At 63.2% G+C, this 18,120-nt stretch overlaps 1 protein-coding gene across 6 annotated transcripts in view; it reads left to right on the forward strand.

Annotated features, from left to right (window-relative positions):
* Positions 1-18,120, forward strand: part of MAD1L1 (mitotic arrest deficient 1 like 1) — a 273,678-nt gene that overhangs the window by 195,240 nt on the left and 60,318 nt on the right. For all 6 annotated transcript variants that reach the window (XM_072943447.1, XM_072943444.1, XM_072943446.1 and 3 more), the window contains one exon: positions 16,176-16,383. In XM_072943447.1, coding sequence (XP_072799548.1) covers positions 16,176-16,383 — 208 coding nt within the window. The remainder of the gene's footprint in view (positions 1-16,175; positions 16,384-18,120) is intronic.

Below are 18,120 nucleotides of genomic sequence, written 5' to 3' on the forward strand. Positions count from 1 at the left end.
CCTGGTCTCAGTCTGCTCCCCTGCAGGCCATCTCAGAGAACACGGTGACGTGCCAGCCCCGAGAGCACAGCCGCTGCTGCGACTGTCATGTGTGACCCCCCCGACACACCTTGGTCATGACACGGTTGTCCACGCTTGGGTTTCTTGTGGGCCACCGTCGGGGCTGCCACGGCACCAAGCTGCATGGAGGGCCGGATGCACAGCAGCTTTGGACGTGGCGGACGCTTGCCTGCCAGGCAGCCCTGACCGGGGCTGGACACCCCTCCACAGAGAGGAGCGAGCGCTCACGTTGTGGGTGCAGCCTGGTTATACGCTGGTTCTGTCACCGCCCCTGGGCCCACCCTGGGTCCCGAGTGTGACGGTGGAGGCAGCGTGGAGACTCAGCTCTGCTAGGTCTCCCCAGCGCTTTATGGACATTGTCAGACACACAGCAGAGCTGGTTGTGTTACAGCGAACACCCGAGGACCCGCCATCCGGCCACGGACGCTCTGCTGGGGCTGCTTTATGACGCACCTCTCCGCCCTCTTCCATCCATCAGGGCTTTCTGTCTGCTTGAGACGTTTTACAGCAAATTGCAGGCGTCTGTGCCCGTTCCTCTGACGCTTCAGCATGCACATAATTAGGCAGAGTTCTTCTCTGGGGTTGGAGCTCGCAGCCCTCTGTCCCTCGGAGGTGGGCTGACCCCTGCGGTGGAGCCCACCCCATAAGCCCCCGCCCTGCCTGCTTCCTCTGCGTGCGGGTGGGGCTGCCCCACAGCCAGCCTGCGGCTCTGCTCAGGAGAGGGACCAGACTGCAGCCCAGTGACATTTAAAATAAGTGTATCTTTTTTGGAAACGGAGTGGGTAGAAAATTGCCGGGTTCCCTGTGAGTGGAAAGCTCACGGTGCCCGCGGAGACGGCCCCGCGTCCCCAGGCAGGAGCGCAGTCTAATGATAGACTCTCCCAGCCTCCGCCGCCTTCCCTTTCCCGCAGCACTGCTTCCCTCCCACCCCAGCGCTCTCACGGCCCTGGCCCGTCCACTCTCCACCCAGCAGACCCCCACAAGCCCCCGCCGACCTCTCACCGCACATTCCTCCTGCCTGGCCTGCCCCCCAGGGGCACAGTGGTCAGTCCTTGGACCCGAAGTTCCCCCCGCAACCTCACCTGCTCCCACCCATTCCCACCGGTTCCCACCTTCTCTCACCTGCTCCCTTCTGCTCTCACCTGCTCCCACCTGCTCCCACCTGTTCCCACCTGTTCCCACATGCTCCCACATGCTCTCACCTGCTCTCATCTGCTCCCACTTGCTCTCACCTAGTCCTACCTGTTCCCACCTGCTCCCACCTGCTCTCACCTGCTCCCACTTGCTCTCACCTAGTCCTACCTGTTCCCACCTGCTCCCACCTGTTCCCACCTGTTCCCTCCTGCTCCCTTCTGTTCCCACCTGCTCTCACCTGCTCCCTCCTGCTCCCTTCTGTTCCCACCTGCTCTCACCTGCTCCCACCTGTTCCCACCTGTTCCCACATGCTCCCACATGCTCTCACCTGCTCTCATCTGCTCCCACTTGCTCTCACCTAGTCCTACCTGTTCCCACCTGCTCCCACCTGCTCTCACCTGCTCCCACTTGCTCTCACCTAGTCCTACCTGTTCCCACCTGCTCCCACCTGTTCCCACCTGTTCCCTCCTGCTCCCTTCTGTTCCCACCTGCTCTCACGTGCTCCCTCCTGCTCCCTTCTGTTCCCACCTGCTCTCACCTGCTCCCTCCTGCTCCCTTCTGTTCCCACCTGCTCTCACCTGCTCCCTCCTGCTCCCTTCTGTTTCCACCTGCTCTCACCTGCTCCCACCTGCTCCCTCCTGTTCCCACCTGCTCTCACCTGCTCCCACCTGCTCCCTCCTGCTCCCACCTGCTCTTACCTGTGTCCAAAGCAGGCCCAGCCTCTGCCTGTCAGGACCCCTCTTACCCTATGGATCAACTTGCTGCTGACCAGGGCTTGAACATGTCCCCCCCAGACTGGACACATTATTTCTTGATGGCCACTGGCCTACACGTCTGGAAAGTTCTCTGGGCACTGCTCCCTGGAGGGGACAGCTGGGGTGCCCGGGCGTGGGGTGAGTCCTAGAAGTTGTTCTGGGTATTCCCTCGGGTGGGGAGGCCTTGCTCTCCAGGCTGATGTCGCTCTGAGCACCTGCTTCCTTGGTGTTGTCTGTGCGACCAGAGCACAGGGGCCCCCCACCCCCCGCCCCCCGGGCACAGAGCACTGGAGCACTGCTGGGCCTGACCCTGACCCTCCTGGGCATCCCCACTTAATGTCGTGGGCACTGAGGAAGGAGTGCCACTCACACCGTGCAGATGAAGCCCATGTCACAGAAGCCGGTGGTCTCCACAGGGCAAGAGGTGACTCCGTCTTGTGCCCCAGGTCCGAAGACCGTGCCCTCCCCAGGCTGCACCTCCATCCCTCCCATCGAGGGCCAGGTGCTCCCTGCCCAGCAGGTCCTGTTCTGCCCTGAAAGCCTGGGGTGTCTGTGTGAGCACCACAGGGCCGGCCCCCCACCCCCGCCATCATGGCAGAATCAGCTGTGCTGGCAGTCCCCCCCACAGCCCCCACTGGCTTCCCACACTGGCCCCGCCACCTGCTCTGTCTAGAGAGCCCCCCCGCCTGCTGGTGGGCGCTGCCCATCTTCAGGGCCCAGCTCAGGTGCCGCCCCTCCTCTGAGCCTCAATGCCCGCGTCCCGGGACCTGTGCGTGGTCCTGTGCGCGTGCTCCGCCGGTGGTGCCCTGGCCTGGCTCCTGGGGCGCCCGTGCTCTGGCACGTGTGGGCAATGCAGGCTGCAGGGCAGGGTGCCGGGAGGCGGGCTCTGGAGGACACACATCTGGGTGTGAATTCCTCCTGTTGCCTCACACGTGCTCAGCCCTGGGCACGTCACCTTTCGTGTCCCAGCTCCCTTATTTGGGAAACGAGGAGGAAGGGAGCTGAGGTCGTGAGGTTGGGCCGGTCGTGTGTAAGGCGTTTGTGTAGTTCCTCTCCTCCGGGGGCTTCTGTGAGGTGGTGGATTTTCCTAATACAGATTCGCACCGCCCACCCCCTGTTAACTCAGAGATGGTGTTTGCAGACAGTTTCTGCACCTTGTGCATCAAGGAGGTGTTTCCCGCGAGTACGCGGTGCCCTGTGCAGTGTTACGCAGTGTGTGGTGCAGCATGGGTGTGTGTGCCGTGACGTGTTTAACCCGTTGCCTGTTAGTGGTTACAGGTTAGTGCCTCTTCTGTGACCACGAGTGAGGCAGCGTCGAGTGACCGTCTGCACGCGGCTCTTCCAGTGTGTGCACGCCTGTGTGTAGGACAGACTTCCAGGGGAGGGTGGGATTAGCAGGCACCTGCATTTGCAGACGCAGTGGCGGGTCGGGGCACAGCACGAATGGGGTGGGACGGTTTTGTACCAGCACCTGTGAGTGCCTCTTCCCATGGCCTCAGACGTGGAGGTTTTCTGGTCCAGCAAGTGAAGAGGAAGAGCTCAGTGTAGTTTTAATTTCAGTCCTTTATTGTACATGAGTGAGGGTTTTAAATACGTTTGTGTCTGTCACTATCCTTGGTCCACTTTTCGAATAGACTGTTAGTCCTTTTCTTGTTGATTTCTTAGAGCTCTTTGTATATTGTGGAGCAGAGCTCGTTTTGTTTCAAATTGTGAATATGTTTTCCCAATTTATCATTTGTCTTTTGCCTTTGCTTGTGCTGTTTTTTACCAAGCAGAAGTTTTTAACTTTTAAATGTATTTTATACAGATGAACTTATAGCCTTTTCCTTTGTAGCTTCTGAGTTTTGGGTCACATCTTTACTTTTTATAAGTCAAGGTAAAAAAAATTCTCATGGTTTCTTCTGGTTTTGTGGTGGCTTCATTTTCTACTTTAAATCTGATCGACTTGAAATTTGGTTTTGCTTTTTATAAGGTATGAAGCGTGATACCAACCTGTTTTTTAAGAGGGCCCCCTGGCACCCCAGCCACGACCGAGAGCCTATCTCTCGTCATTGGTTTGAGGTCCTACCTTCTCATGTGCTGGTCGCACTGTGTCAGGTCCTTTGTGTCCGAGGTGCCTGTCCTTTTCCCCCTGTAAGTCTTCTTTTCCGGGTTTTCCAACAGCTCTTGCTCATTTTCATATGAACTTTGGAATCAGCGTGTCTAGCTCCCCTCTCCCAATGAGTGTAGAATTTGCTGGATTTCTTGAAGTGAGAAGTTGGAGGTCTGGAGGTCGGCCGTCTCTGGGACGTGGCCCTCTGCGCACGAGAACGTTACGATGTCTTTCTGCGGGTCAGGGTCCTTCTGCGTCCCCCACGGGGGCGTCTTCCAGTGGCGCCTCCGCTGCACACGTTTCCTGCTGAGTTTGCTTGTCAGCGTGGGGTCGTCTGGTTTGCCCGTTGTGTGGGTCCCAGCCCCACCGCCTTGCACTGCGTGCAGCCTGGAGTCCCGACGCCAGGGGTGGGGGGGGGGCGCGGTCCTAACCTCCTGACAGTGATGTGTGTGCCCTCTGTCCCGGCTACGCTGGGGCTGGGGTCCCAGGGCCTTGCTGCACCGCCTGCCTTCCTGAGTGTTACGTGTAGCACGAGGCGCTTAGTGAAGGAAAACTTCCCCTGGCGGGGTGGCTCCCGGCTGCTCCTGCTCATTCAAGCCGAAGACAGGAAAAGCCAGCGCTGATGTGCGTTTGTGTGAAGCTTCCATAGGTGCTGACTTCTGTGGATTTTTTTATGGGAGGAGTGATGTGTCCTGAATGTTAAGCCCCTTCTGGTTCCCTGGGACCTCGGGACACCGACCGCCCACCTCCTTGCTGGGTGCACCCCGACCCCAGACTGCGGCCCCGGGCTCTTGTCCCCGGTGGCCCTCGGCGGTCTGGCCCAGCCCTGCTCAGCTCTTGCGGGCGCGGTGGTGACCCCTCCACGTGGTCCTTGCAAAGTGTTTACGTGAAAAAGATGGGAACCCAGCGCATTAAACACCTAGAAACTAGGCCTGGCAGGAATGCTGTGTGGCGGTCGTCTGGAGCCGAGCTGAACTTTCCTGTCTGCTGATCCCGGAGGAGGATGGTGGAGGGTGGTGCGCTGGTTCCGCACGAGGGTCCCCTCGCTACCGCGTGCCTCCTGTGCCTCTGAGCCTCACCTCCCTGGGAAGGAGGGCTGGGAGGTCTCTGCAGACGCAGGCTGGCACCCCCTCACCCCCAGAGCTCCACTCAGCCACGTGCAGCTCGGGTGCCCAGGAGGGCGGTCCATGTGGGGCAACCCCAGCCCAAGGGCAGGTCTCCCTGGCCACCCCGACGTGTTTGCGCCCAAACCCAGGCCCAGAGCCCCACGGGGAGCCCCAGGAGCAGCCCGTCTTCCTGGCCCAGGCCTGGCACTCCTTTTGTGATGCCCCCTGTTCTCACAGGCTCTGTTCAGAGCAGGGAGCTTCTGGCCCAGAGGCCTGCGCTTGGTGGCCCTGACCTCGGGGCCCACCGGCAGGGGTCCTGCTGGGCCGTGCCCATTCCTGTTCTCAGCAGGTTGGACCGCGGGCTCTCTCAGCTTGGCAGCCCTTCCTCGTCCAGCTGGGTTCCCCGGGTGCTCTGTGTGTGGGGCAGAGTGTGCCAGCCTGGCTTGTCCTGGGTCAGCAGGCAGCCCTGGGGCCTACAGGGTGCCCGGGCTCCACGCCTCCCGTCACGGCTCGGCCTGCACTGCAGGCACTGCTGTAACTCAGGGGACAGCGGGGGGTGGATGCTCACGAGCTTGCGTTCTGTGGGGACTGGACTCAGTGCAGGCACATAACCAGCTCGATGGTGACGGGAAGAGAAGGAAGCAGCCACCGTGCCGGAGGTCCATGGGGAGCGGCCCTGTGAGGGCCTGGCAGGACCGTGCACTCCTGTCCACTCCCGCAGGTTCCCAGTAGTCGGGATTGTCCCGGGAATATGGGTTCCTTGAGTCTGAGTATCATCTGAACATTTTCCAGGACCGCATCTGTTAAATAAGATTCCACTTTTCCACAAAGAATTTCTGGCAGCGTTACCCTGATGCCTGCAAGAAGCGGATCCCAGACATTCCGACCATCGGGGCTAATGTTGTTAGTAAAGCTGAGCTTCTTGGCAGCCCTGACAAGAAAGGAAAGTTGACCAATGACATAACCGTTCTTGTAGAAAGGGGGCCTTGGAGGGGATTCATGGACAGAACACTAAATTCTAAAAGAACTGAAGGTGTCCCCCCACAGGAACTGTCACTAAGCCTCCTGTGTTGAACCCCCTGACCCAACAGTTCTGCTTCCGGGTGTGCAGCGCCCAAGAGCTGAGAGCCAGGTCTCACCTGCGTCACAGCAGCCCAGGGTGCGGTGACAGATGGGGGAGCAGTCAGGTGTGGTCCGTCCGCACAGTGAAGTATCACTCAGCCTTCAAACAAGGAAACTGACCCCTGCTACGTCGTGGAGGGGCCCTGAGGACGTGGTGCTCAGTGAAGTGAACCAGGGACGGAAGGACAGGCACTGGGTGATGCCACTTCCACGGGGCCCCTGGGGGAGTCAGAGTCACAGAGACAGGAGGTGGAGGCTGGGGCTAGAGGCTGGGGCACCGGGACAGGGTCTCAGCTTGGGAAGATGGAAAGTTCTGGAGACCGACTGGGTGACGGCTACACGTTCGCAGTGTAAATGTGCTTAGTGCCAAATGATACTTAATGTGACTGAGGTGGCAAAGTTTACTTTATATGTATTTTACCACAATTCAAAAAAAATCTTAACGGTTTTGTTTGGCTACTTCTGTTACCACCCAGAGACCTGGCGGGAGCCCAGCGCCTGTGTCGGTGGTGAGAGTGGTCGGTGGGCCCCAGGCGGCTGGGCGAAGGCCCCATTCCTGACAGCCCTCCTCCGGAATGGCCGGCACCGCCCCAGGACACAGCCTGCAGGCCACCTGTCTGTCCGGGGCCCACGCGGTGCCCCCCTCGCCCTGCTGTGTTGTCTGGCACCAGGTTGGAGCTGGCAGAGGCAGTCGCCTGGAGGGCGGCGTGAGGAGGGCCCTCCTGCAGGTGCGGGCCTGACAGGCGCTGCTCCCCAAGACTCCATCCTTCCTGGAGCTGCCTGGAGGGCCCCCCACTCATGCTGCTGGTTCAGTGACCACGAAGCTCAGGAGTACCCCTCCTCAAGACCAGCCCCGTGGCAGCTGCAGTGCCCGGTCCCTCCAGGCCCGGGCCCACCATGAGCACACATGGCCTTCCAGGCCCCTCCTAGACCCCGACAGCCCGTAGGGAGGGGCGGGCCACACACGCGTGTGTGTTAGTGAGGTACCTCGGCCCAGGGGAGTGCCGGGTGCCCAGCTCTGAAAGAAGCCTCCGCAGCGCGGATGAGGGGAGACGGAGGGGAGGGGTCGGGGGGTCAGCCCATGTGGTCACCGGCCCACTTGGTGACCCGGGCAGGAGGCTTGTGGGCAGGGCACCTGTTTCCCTCTGTGGGGAACCCTGGCCCGGCCTCCTCCCCAGTCCTCCTGCCTCTGGCCCTGGGCCTCTCCTCTCTTCGCCTCCCGCGTGGCCGGCCCAGGGCAGCCTCGTGGGCCTCAGTTCCTCAGCCTCTGAGTGAGGAGGTGGGCCAGCTGCTCGGGGTGCCAGTGGTCTATGGGGTCCGGCCTGTCTGTGCTGCCCTGTGAGCTCTCCACCTGCAGCCAGCGCTCTGTCCCCGGGACCGGGCTGCCCTGTGCCTGAGGCTGCAGAGCCCAGAGCAACCCTGGAGCCCCCACCAAGCGCCCAGAGAAAGAGAGTCAGCCCGTGAGGGGCGTAGGCTGGAGGCCAGGGCCTGAGGGACCTGCCCAAAGTCGAGATCACGGAGCTCTTGGGTGGCAGGGGCCCCAGCCCTGGGCCCGCGTGGAGGTGGGCCTGCAGCTCCTGGTGGGCGGGGCCGGGGGGGCTGCGCTCCATGTCTGGGAGGCCCGCAGCCACCCCGGGCTCCCCGCTCTTCTCCCCGAGCTGTGCTCCCTTCAGCCAGGAGAGAGATTGATTTAGCTTTGAGGCCGGGTGATTTATAAATATGCATGAGGACTGGTGGTTATTTAACTGTGCTTTTTAATTCTCCTCGCGTCTCCGCTTCCTTCCAGCGGGGTCTCTTAGTATGCGCGGCAGGCCCTCTCCCCTCCCCAGGCGGCAGCCTTTCCCCAGCCGGGGGCGGCCGCGGCCATCCACGGGCCCCCGGGGCTCCCGGGGCCTGACCTCAGCACGGTGTCCAGCGCACTAGGCTTCGCAGTCCCTGACGGGTCGAGCTCACACCCTGGCTCTTGCGCAGAGCGGGGCTGAGGCCCCGGGCTGCCAGCAGGCTGAGGCAGCTGCTGCAGGGCTCAGGACATGGCGCTGGCCCTGGATGCAGGGGGACGTGGCCGTTCGCCTGAGCCTGCGTGCAATCTGAGCGAAGGAAGGAAATGCATCCATGGAGCAGAGGGAGGCAGGCAGCATGGGCCCTGGGAGCAGCTGTCCCCTCGGGCCCCTGGCCTGGGCGTGCTGGTCACTGGATGAGCCCCCAGCCTCCTCCGGACTTGAGACTCCCTTCTGTCTCCACAGAGACCCGTGGTGACACCCCCCCGAGGAACCTGGCCCTGCCGGATCAGGTGCAGGGAGAGCAGGGCTGCAGGCTCTGATGGCCCCTGGCCCCCGTGTCCCTCTGCAGCCCGGCCTGTGCCCGCTGCGCTTACCGGCGGGGACAGCTCTCCGCTCCCCCAGCAAGTGGGGTGTTTTTGTTTAGCCAGCAATTGCACCAGTGCATCAAAGGAAGGTTCAAAACTTTTCCTTTTGAGATTCTCGTCAGTGTCTCAACAGTTTTCTCAGCTGTGAATCAAACAAGGCAACAAATTTTTAGCAGAAGATTATAGCCATTTTCCCCTTTCTTCCTCGAAGCTGTCATCGGCAGCAGATCTCAGCAGATTTGTTCGCGCTCTCCCATCTGCTTTAGTAGCGCCAGCCCCCCGCCGCGCTCACTCGGTGCCGCAGACCCCCTGGGCCCTCTGCTGTGTGCTCGGAGTGGCCGGCCAGCACCCTTTCCCCTGCGACTGGGCCCAAAGCCAAGCCCAGAGCCAAGTGTGCGGGAGGCCGCCAGCCAGCCTGGGCCTGACACCCCCTGGTTCTCGCCCCAGTTGGGCCTCTGGTGTCGCAGCCACAGGACAGCGTTAGTAATCATCCCGTGTTGCTTCTGCAGACGTCTGCCTGACATGCCCCGTGCACCGCCCTGTCCTGGGCAGGTGAGCAGTTACAGACGACTGGCCAGGTCGTGAGGTGACAGACGCTGGATGAACGGCAAGGAGGAGGCCCGTGGGGGCTGTGCTGTTACTGCTGCCACGTCACCACTGGCACCTCTGAGCAGGGTGACAGGGTGCACGCTGTGGGCCAGGCCCTGCTTCCCCTCACTAGCCCGGGATGCGATGGAGCCCTGCCCTCACGGAGCCCCCGCCTGGCTGGCGGTAGGCACCTGTGTCTCCCTCCTCTCCCGGGGCCGTGCTGCCTGTGTGGAGGGAAGGAAGGAGGGAGGGAGGAAGGAACGGTCTCCTTGCTCTGCAAGGGGTGGTGCAGAGAGCAGAACCCTGGGTGGGCTCCCACGCCACCCGGCCACGTGGCCTTGTCAGCTGCCTGACCCGTGGCAGCTTCACGGGTCCCCCATGTGGGGGAGGATGGGGTCTGGGTAGCATCCTTGGGTCCCAAGGTGCCCGTGTCCAACCCAGCTGGGCTGTGGGGCTGTCCCCTCCAACACTGGACCTGTGGTGAGCACTGCTCCTCCGTCCAGGCACAGTCAGACTCCTGGGGGACCGGCCAGCCTCATTCCCCCTCGTCTGGCCAGAATGACTCTTCAGTCCTGACTTCTGAGCACAGTGTGAAAGGTTCCAGATGGCGGGGCCTGTGGCGAAGCACAGCCTCTTGGGGCTTTCACAGCCTCGTCTAGGGCCCCTGGGCCGCCCCCACCCCCAGCATCATCCTGCTCGGACTGCCCAGTGGCCACCCAGCGGGTGCCCCTGCAGGCCCCTCCTGGACGTCCAGTGTGGTCTGGACTCGAGAGGCTCCTGAGTGCCGAGGACCTGGGGGGCACAGGCCTGAGTTGGGTGGGCTGCCCGGGCTCCTGCTGGGCGTTTTAGGGAAGGCAGCCGGTCAGAGCCAGATGCCAAGACTTGCCCTCAGTCTGGGGTCTTGGCAGCGAGTGGTGGCAGGTCCAGGTGGCAGTGGGGCCTGGAGTGGGTGAGAGTCCCGGCCTTGCGGGAGGGAGATGGGAAGCCCAGATGCCGGACAGTGGTTTGATAGCAGAGGCCAGAAAGCCAGGATGGGCCAGGCCAGGGAGTGGCCCCCGAGGTGGATCGTGACCCGACCTCCTCGTGTCGCAGGAGCTGTGGGGTGAGGAGACCGCGGGCAGGGCCGGGCTGCACCCCGGAGGTCCACGCGATGGCGGTGGTCAGGGCCCAGGCTTCCCTGGTGGGCTTGGCTGGAGCTGCACCCCGCAGGCCCGTGTCCCGAGGCCCGGCCGCGCCGAGCACACACTCCCTGCTGAGCCCCGGGCTCCCGGCCCTTCTCTGCCTCCAGGGCTGAGACAGTGGTGGCGTCAGGAGGCGCGGCTGGGCGCCAGCTCCAGCAGCAGATGGAGTGTCCACACATCCTTCTGTTTGTTTTCCCTTTTCTCCTTTCGTTTCTCTTTTTAAAAACAGCTTTATTGAGACTCGATTTACATATCGTAGAACTCAGCCATTTGAAGCGCGCGATTCAGTGGGTTTTAGCGCCTTGACAGATAGTGAGCAACGTCACCACACGATTGTGGACCGGGTTTATCCTCTCCAAAGGAGCCCCACACCCCTCAGCTGTCACCCCACTGCCCCCCACCCTGACTCCAGCCTGAAGCAACCGCTGAGCTGCCTCCTGTGTCTGAGGATTTCCATGCTGGACGTTTCACGTGAATGGAGCCGTGCAGCGCGTGGTCTGTCGTGGTGCTGCTTCACTGAGCATCGTGCTTCCGAGATCGTTTACGCTGTGGCGAGTGTCGGTGCGTCTCTCCTTCTCGTGGCCGGACGGTGCTCCTCGGGTGCCTGGGCCACTCTGTTCCTGCGTGTGTCAGTTCCGGGACATCCGTGTGCAGGTCTCTGTGTGGGCGTGTGTTCCCCTTCTCTTGGGTTCGCCTGGGTGTTGAGTTGCTGGGACACAGGGTAAGTCTGTGCAGCTGTTTGCGGAAGCGTTTCCCGCGGAGGCCGCGCCGCTTGCGTCCCCCCAGCGGCCTAGGAGGTCCGCCTTCCCCCTCCTCGCCGACACGGGCCCGACTCCTTCCTGGCAGCCGCCCCGGTGGGTGTGAAGGGATGCCTCTGGTTTGATTTCTGTCTCCCTGTCGCTGACGCCCTCGCCGTCGAGCAGCTTTGTGTGCTTTGGCCGTTTGCCTACCTTCCTTAGAGAAAGACGAGTTCAGACCCTTTGCCCTCTTAAAGTAGGTCGTTCCCGGCGTCGCCGCTGCTGCCGAGAGTGAGAGCCCGCTCTTCGTGTGTTCGGGCTGCGAGTCCCTCGGCTGGTGCGTGGTCTGCGAGCCCTTCCTCCTGTGCCGGGCTCTCTCTTCCCCTCTTGGTGGTGTGCTTCGGGGCAGAGGCTTTTCGTTTTGATACGTCCAGTCTGCCTCCTTTTCCTTCTGTTCCTGTTCTCACTGTCTCGTCGAAGACCCCAAGGCCACGTCGGGCGCCATGAAGCCTCACGCCGTGCTCTCTCCTGAGTGCTTTGTGCCGTTGGCGCTTTTGTTTCGGTCTTTAATCCATTCCGAGTTCATTTTTGTGTACGGTGTGAGTGAGAACCCAGCGTGACACTTTTGCACGTGGGTGTCCAGCTGCCCCAGCAGAGTTCGAGGCTCTCTTTCCTACTGAGCCACCTTGGCGCCCCCGAGAGCGTCAGTTGACCTTGGGCGCAGGGGTCTCTTCTGGACTCTCAGGTCTGCTCCCGCGGGACTGTGACTGTCCTTGTGCCGGCACTGCTCTGTCTTGGCCACCGTCACCTTGTAGGAAGTTTGAAGGTCAAGGTGTGAGTTCCCCCCACTGCCCTCCGTCCTCAGCAGTATCCTGGCTGCTCCAGGCCCTGGATTCCGCGTGAATGCTAGAGCCAGCCAGACGGTTCCCGGGAGGGGGCTGGCGGGGACCCTGCTGGGCGTGGCGTTGGGTGTGATCAGTCGGAGGGTGTTGTTGTCTTCGGATCCTCCTGAATTTCCTTCAGTGACGTCACGTTGCCTTTGTTTGCAAGTGTGCTCCGCTTGGCCCGAGGGCGGGGACCTGGAGGGGGTGCCCGGGATGTGGGACCTTGCTGCCCCGGCCGGCGGCATGGGGGCGAGCGCCCTCCCGGAGGGCGTTTATTCTCCGATTTCTTCCTGCAGTTCTTCCACCGGAGGTCGGCCACAGGAGCCACACGCGGGATCGGCCGGCTGCTGGCTTCTGTAGGCGGAGTTTCGTGGGCGCTGCTTAGGCGTGTCTCTGGCGGCTCCCGTGCAGCAGTGCTAGACGAGCAGGGCTGTGTGGCTGCAGCACTCAGTGCCCACTCAGAGCAAGATGTGGGCCAGGCCAGAGCACAGGGCAGCAGGTGGCCCCCGTCCCCCGGGACCAGCAGCCCTGCCTGTCGGCCTCCAGACCAAGCGTGGTCACGGGGCGGGGCCGGTGGTGGCAGGTCCGCACATGCTGAGCTTGGGGCTTTCTGAGTGGGCGCCTTGTCGGGGTGAGGAGGCAGGAGCCCGCAGGGGAGCCTGGGCGCCCACCTGCACCCCGGGCAGTGTGGATGCTGTCAGTCCTGTGGAGACCGGCCATAGTGGGACCCGGGGCAGGCGTCCTGTCTCTGTCACCCAGGACGCAGTGAGAGACTCAGAGGCCAGGAGCCGGCCCCCTGGTGGCCCCGGTCAGGTCCTGGGGCTCCGTCTCACCCCCTGGAACCTCCTCCAGAGGTCGTGTCGGCTGCCTGCTGCCATGTGACACCCCAAAATACGGTGGCTTCTAACAGCAGGCTTCCTGTTTCTCACTGGCGTGCAGTGACGCTGCTGGTCTCTTGGGGGCCCCGTGTGGCTTCAAGCCAGCAAACGTGCTGGGCTGGAGGACCCGGCCTCCTTCCTTCATCCTGCGGGCACTCCACCTGCAGGCTCAGCTCCCACACGCCACGTGGCCAGGAGGCAGAGCAAGGGGGCGAAAGTGACCTCTGCCTCAAGTCCCAGCAGCTCTGGGTGTGCAGATGTGACCGTGACCTTCCTGCTGCTCGTGAGCCACCTCTGGCCTCTGCCCTTCGTGCTCAGGAACGTCTCCCGGAAGCGGCCACCCTCCGTGCGGATGGAGGGAGCGCGTTTGCCCACGGGAGCATTTCCACGCGCCCTGGGCCGGCCCTGGCGGTGGGGCTGCAGGCTGGGTGTGACGGCTGAGGCGGAAGCAGAGCAGAGCCAGGGCATCGTTGGCGGCTTTGCCTGCTGCTCGCTCTTCAGTTTGAACGTAAAGCCGGAAGAGGCTCACTGGCTCTTCCTCAGAGTGGATTCACCACCGGCTTTGCTCACAGGGTGTGTGACACCCCCCTGGCCCGGTTCTGCAGGGCTGGCCTCATTGGGGAGCTCCCTCGCCAAGCAGCTCCTGGAGCGGCCTGGAGACACAGCTGATGGCTGTGCTCAGCCGCCCTGAGCTCCCCGAGGGCCCCGTTGCGCAGTTCAGGCCCATGATCCCGGGCGTGGCCCCAGCCGCACCAGTCACCTCCTCCCGCCATCGCAGCCCAGCCTTCTTGTCTCCTTGGCCTGTGTTTTTTCATCTCCATGGTGGGGCCAGGATTCTGAGCTCTGCCTGCCGGCCCCGCTGGGCGCTTCCAGTGACACGCAGGACGGAGGGGTGAGCAGAGGCTGTCCTGTGACCGGGAGCCCTGCTGTGGCTTCCGTTTCACTTGACAAGATCTCTCTCCACCGAGAAGCCTCGGAGACCTTCTCCCTGCTGCCTGCCTTCTTTACTGAGCACACATGCATCTCAGCCGCTGCCCAGGGGCCGAGGTTTGGTCAGCACACAGCCGCTGTGTCCATGCTGGGACGACCCCGCCCTGGTCCTCACGAGCTTCGAGCACGGCTGATGGGCTGACCGGAGGGTCCCTGCTGTGCCCCGGCTGCCCGTTTGGGGTGGGCTGACCCTTCCCTCCCTGTGACCAGAGCAGCTTCACCCCGGCTGGGGGAGCGATTGTGCTGTGACAAACCCCAGGGCACCACCCTTGCTAGATGCCTGGCGGTCCTGGCCTCCCGGTGCTGGACGCTCATTTGGGCTCAGACTTGTCATTTCTCCCAGGTCAGCAGAGCTGTGAGCATCCCCCCACTTTGGTTTGGTTTGGTTTGGTTAAGCCCTAAACCGTCCGAAGCGTTTCCTTTCTTACATTCTCATCAAGGGGACCACGGTCCGCGTGGGAGCGGAGGCTCTGTTTCCTGCCCCTGGGCCCTGCCGTCCAGACTCCCCCCGTCTCCCCACGCCTGCTTGGCGGGAGGACCCTGAGGCCTGGTAAGGCCCGCACTTGTCCAGGGCACCCCGGTGACCTCAGGGTCAGGCTGTGCGTCCCTGCACGGGCCCTCCTGGGGCGTCGGCAGGTGAGTCCTGGGAGGCGGGGGGTGATACCAGTGTCAGCACAGCCAGACCCGAACCTGGAGAGCCTCTGCTCTGTGGCCCAAGAGGAGGGCAGAGGGAGGTGGCCCAGGGACGTGGTCTGTCCACCTGGTTCTGTTGTTACACGTTCAGAGGGTTGAAACCAGGTCGGATGAAAAGCAGCGTGGGGACCTGGGAGGGCGCTGTGTGGGTGGGGCTGTGTCCACGGCGCCCAGCACACTCCGTCCTCGGTCCCCCACTGGCCAACCCGTCAGAACAGAGACGGTGTGGCCGGTAGCGCCTGACACGTCTGCTCTCTGGCCCTTTGCAGAGGTTGTCTGTCTGTCCTCTCCCTGCTGCCTCCTGGCCCGAGACCCAGGGTGCGAGTCTGGCACCACCCCGGGACCCCTCCAGCCCGCGGAGGCCGTGGCAGACTCAGGGTGCGTGGACTTCCCACGCCTGGTTGTGTCTCCAGACTGTTAAAGCTGGATGAAAGAACGGTGCCTTCGGCCCCAACAGCCTGTGGTTCTCTCGACGTTACAGGATGTCTCCTCATCCTTTGAGGTTTTACAAGGTTCTCAGAAACCCGTGAAGAGCCAGCTGCCAGCCCTCGGCCTTTGGCTGGGCCTGCCCGGCTCCTCCCCATCTCCCACCCTCTCTCTGCCCCGTGGGTCTCTCCACACTCCCCTCCCTCCCTCTTGGGGGCACCTTCTGGCTGTGGGCTCTGAGCTGGTGGCTGGCCGAGGGCTGGCAGGTAGTGGCCACGCTGATCTCCAGTGACGTGGAGGGACAGCGTCCCTGCAGCGTAGGCTCTTGGGCTGGGACTTCACGTGAACAGAGGTGTCCATATCCAGCCTCTCTTGGGAGGATTCGACCATCAGAGTAAAAGACGCGGTTTCCGCCGCTCCCCTGGAAGAGGGGAGAGCTGTGTGGGCTGGAGTCACCACAGTGGGCGGGTGGGTTGTCAAGGAGGGGCTCTGTGTCGGAGCTGGAAGGACCACGTCCCCTCAGCTGGCTCAGCGTCCCGTGCTGGGAGGCAGGCCGGGGTCCCAGGCCAGCAGCTCAGGGGACGTTGCTCTTGTCTCCCCCTCTCTCTTTCTCTCGGTGCCTGGTGGGAGGGACACATCAGGCATCCCCTGCCGGCCCTCAGACCTTCCCCTGGCGCAGGGCTCAGGCCCTGCTCAGCCCTTGACCTGCGGTGGCCCCTCCTCATCAGGGAGGCCCCAGGAGCTGGTGGACAGAGAGGCCAGGCTCTTGCTTGGATTTCCAGAGGCCTTCGACCCCACCTGTGTCCCTCCTGGCCGGGATGCAGGGCCCAGGGGTCTGGAGAAACCCGACCCCGTGCCTGCCCTCGGGAGCCACCGGCCAGACTGGGGGGAGGGGGGATCCCCCAGGGGAGCTTCCCACAGATCATGTAGACACGGCCTCCATGCTGGCTGCCAAGCAGGGCTGCTCTCAGCAGATCCCAGAGGACAAGGGGGAAAGATGGGAACCCCCAGGCTGGTGGGAGTCCTCAGGGCCGCAGAGCTGGGCCTCAAGGTGGAAGCCAGGCCTAGAGGCACCAGATGAGGGTGTCCAGGGTTTCTGTCGTGATCACAGAAGCCTCTTCCTCTAGACCGAGCCGCGCTGACCTCCTGCCTCTGGTCCTGCAGGGTGACTACGACCAGAGCAGAACCAAGGTGCTGCACCTGCGCCTGAACCCGGCCCGCGCGGCCAGGCAGCAGCTCCACGAGGGCCGGCAGCAGCTGCAGGACGAGTGCGAGCGGCTGCGGGAGCTGGTCCGCGCCCTGGAGCGAGGCGGCCCTGTCCCCGCAGACCTGGAGGCCGCCGCGGGCCTGCCCTCGTCCAAGGAGGTGGCAGGTAGGCCCCCGCCCTTGTCCTGTCCTGTCCATCTATCCGCCCATCCAGCCCGTCCGTGCGGCAGCCAGGCCATGGGTGGGCCTGGGACCGGTCTACCCTGGGGGATGGGCAGGCGTGTGATGTCCAGGCCTGCAGACAGCTCAGTGCGGGAGCAAGTGGCTGGAATCTCCTCCGAGTCTAAAGCAAATGAATATCATTTATCAGTGTATCTGCGTCCCATTAATCACAAGTGAACCCAGCACTCCGTGCGAGCAGGGACCATCTTTCACCGTCTAAGTACGTTTCTCGGACCCTGCGCGCCCGCGGTGGTGGAGGCACAGTGGGCGGATCAGTGAGCGAGGCCTCGGGAAGCTGCCTTTTCTGGGCCGCGGCTCGTCGTTCCAGCAGGACAGTGACCGCTCGAGCCTGTCCACGCCTCGGTCACAAGTCCTGCCCTGGGGGTGTCCAGGCTGCACATGCACAGGAGGCAGCCCATCTGTGCCAAGGAGGGGACCCTTTGGGGGCTCAGTTTTCCCAGGGGTGACCCAGTCCGGCCCCACGGGTTGGGCAGAGGGGCGCCTGTAGCCAGTCTCTGCTGTCGCAGGTCGCCTGGCGCTGCTGCCTCTCTGGGCCTCTGGCGGCCTGGGGGAGGCGCCCTGGCCCTTCCCAGAGCGAGGCCCTAGCGCCCCGAGGCCCTGGGGTCTGCTGACGGCCCTCCTCCCCTGGTGGTGTCTGTGCGCACCTGCGCCTGGAGGGCCGGGAGGCTGTTCTCTCCGCACTCCCCTCGTGCACGTCTGGGGGCGGCTTTTCCTCCGTGAAGCCCTTTCCCACGTCCTTCTCGTGTGTTTGTCTCCCCGCGAAGGTGACAGGTGTGTGCCCCCTGGAGGCTGGTTGGAAAGCGTGTGGGGCCCTCGCCTCACGTCCCTTCCTCACCTGTGACGACCCTCATCTGGACAGTGTGTCCCTACATTGCTCCTCTGTCGGGGTCTTGGATGCAGGACCCCCACCCCCACCAGCCCACTTGCTTCCACTGTCCACCTCACGTACAACCAGCTTTTCTCAACGTGCCCAAGGTCAGCGATCACTGCCCCCCACGATCGTGGTGGTGGGCGGCCTCGCCCAGCGCCTAGCCTGCGGAGGCCCAGGGTCTCCGAGGTCGAGGGCTCCGGGTCAGCCGGGCCTGAGTTTTGAGTCCCCTCCCCCCCCCCGCCTCCCCACACCGGTGCCTCACCGCTGCAGGGGCTCAACTGCACACTGAGCCCAGCATCCCGTGGCGGCTGAGCCTCCAGGGCCCAATGGGGCAGGTTCAGAGCCAGTGCCCTGTCCCCACTGCTCAGTGCTGTTCCCTCCCTTCTAGGCCTTGTCCCTGGTTCTCGTGGCATCCTGAGCACGTCATGGTCCCTGGACCCTCGGCCCAGTGTCCTCTGTGAGGTGGGGTTCATGCGCCACTGGGGCTCAGCGCGGAGTCTGGTGGGGTTCGCCAGCCTCCCTTCGTTTATGGACAGTGAGCACAGGTGTATTTTGTGAGGAGCAGGCCTCTCTGTGCACACGCAAGCACACGCCGGCTCACGCCTCGCACTGGCCTCTCCCCGCTGTCGCCAGAAGGAAGCTGAGACGCTCAGTGCAGGACTTGCAGTGACCATGGCTGACTCTGTGCAGACCAGAGCGTCCAGACACGGTGGGAGCTGGACCGCGTGCTGGAGCGGCACTGCCCCGTCCCAGGCTGCTCCCTCCCACCAGGCTGGAGCAGAGACCGTT

Source organism: Vicugna pacos, chromosome 18, assembly GCF_048564905.1.
Source record: "Vicugna pacos chromosome 18, VicPac4, whole genome shotgun sequence".
NCBI classification, from domain to species: Eukaryota; Metazoa; Chordata; class Mammalia; order Artiodactyla; family Camelidae; genus Vicugna; species Vicugna pacos.